Below are 1,552 nucleotides of genomic sequence, written 5' to 3'. Positions count from 1 at the left end.
AGTCCAGACGGGGTTGCAGCCTCTTCCTTATAATTTCTTTTGCTGCTTGGCTTATGCTGCTGCCTGTTTGTGTACATAGAGCAGCAGCAGCAGCAGCAGGAGCAGCAGGAGCTGCGGATATCTGAGCTGCGTGGCTCTCAGTCTCTGCTGCGAGGTGTTTGTCTTTGTTGTTGTGTGGTGTTGCAGGTGAAGCAGGTGTTTCTGCTGCTGCTGTTGTTTGTTTGTTTCTTGCCCTTGGTGGCATTTCCTATTGAACTAAAGAAAGAGAAAAAAAGACAAAAGACACAAAGATAAAAAGAAAAGACAAAGATAGAAACAACAGCTGCTGCTTCTGCCTCGCTACAAGATGAGGATACCCTTTGGGGGGCGTCGTTCTCTGTTTTCTGCTTTTCTTCTTTTAGCTGCGCATGCAGCAGACAGCCGGTGGGGTTGTTGTTTATTTGTAGATGCAAAGAGAGAGGGGGGGACCCAGCTGCGGCCTCTGGTTGATGGCTTATCCCCCCCCTCAGTAGCAGAGGAGTCGAAACCTTCCTCTCTGCTGCAGGAGCGCGCAGCAGCAGCAGCAGCAGCAGCAGCAGCAGCAGATGTTGACGATGTTGCAGCTGCGTATGAAGAGGAAGTATGCGAAGCTCAGCAGGCGATGAGCTCTTATCTAGAAAAAGAATTAAAGAAACTACAGGACCCCTCATCAGCATGGGTTTCTTTTCTTTCTCAACTAGCAGNCTAGAAAAAGAATTAAAGAAACTACAGGACCCCTCATCAGCATGGGTTTCTTTTCTTTCTCAACTAGCAGCAGCAAAAGATAATAAAGATGTATGCATGCAAACAGAAACATCATCGGGTTTATGTGAGCTGCCGCAGGATGAATCAGGAGCAGCTCAGCCTCTCCCATGTGGAGGAAAAGAATATTCAGAGTTAATAGAGAAATATATAAAAACAAAAAACTGTGAATTGTCGCTGGCTGTAAGTGAAACGTTGTTGCAGAACTGGATAGGGCACAGCAACGAGCCGGGTATATTCTCTCGTTTATCGAATTTATATTCATCAGCAATGGAATATAATAATATAGATTCAGATTTATATTATATTTATGAAAATTCAAATAATTTAATTCATGAAATACTGCAGAAAGCTGAGGAAAGCGTTGCAGCTTTCCGTTCAGCTGAGGTGAAAGCTGTATTTCTGAAACGACGACGAGAGCTGGTGGGCTTGTTGTGTGCATTGGGTCGAGGATCTGATGCTTCTTCTCTTTCTTCGGATATTATATTAACAGAAAATGTTTTAGTTTTACGAGGAAACTTTGAACAAAGTATAGAAGAAGCTTTCGCTGCGTTTCTGGCTGCTGTTGATGCCTTTGGTTCTTATGCACGCGCTCTATTGCAAGATGGTGGTTTCCTTGATAGAGCTGTAGAAATACATAAAAATTATCATAAATTCAGAATGAGTAAATTAAATATACTTCTTTCAGATATAGAACCAACAGAAAACGATGCAACAGACGGAGAAGACCTCATGGAGTTGGTGCCGCATCCGAAATACAAAACACACAAAA

General features: G+C 43.3%; 1 protein-coding gene across 1 annotated transcript in view; it reads left to right on the top strand.

Annotated features, from left to right (window-relative positions):
• The window catches only part of EMH_0057000 (uncharacterized protein), a gene marked incomplete at both ends in the record, with an annotated part of 1,591 nt that extends 864 nt beyond the window's left edge, over positions 1 to 727 (top strand). The window contains 3 exon segments of the mRNA XM_013497419.1: positions 80 to 154; positions 447 to 722; positions 726 to 727. Of these exon segments, the coding sequence (XP_013352873.1) occupies positions 80 to 154; positions 447 to 722; positions 726 to 727 (353 nt within the window).
• Between the last annotated feature and the right edge of the window lie 825 nt (positions 728 to 1,552).

The sequence above is a fragment of the Eimeria mitis genome, genomic scaffold (assembly GCF_000499745.2).
Source record: "Eimeria mitis Houghton genomic scaffold, Emh_scaff2662, whole genome shotgun sequence".
NCBI classification, from domain to species: domain Eukaryota; phylum Apicomplexa; class Conoidasida; order Eucoccidiorida; family Eimeriidae; genus Eimeria; species Eimeria mitis.
Note: the sequence above shows the minus strand (reverse complement) of the source record. Positions and strands in the feature narration are given on the sequence as shown.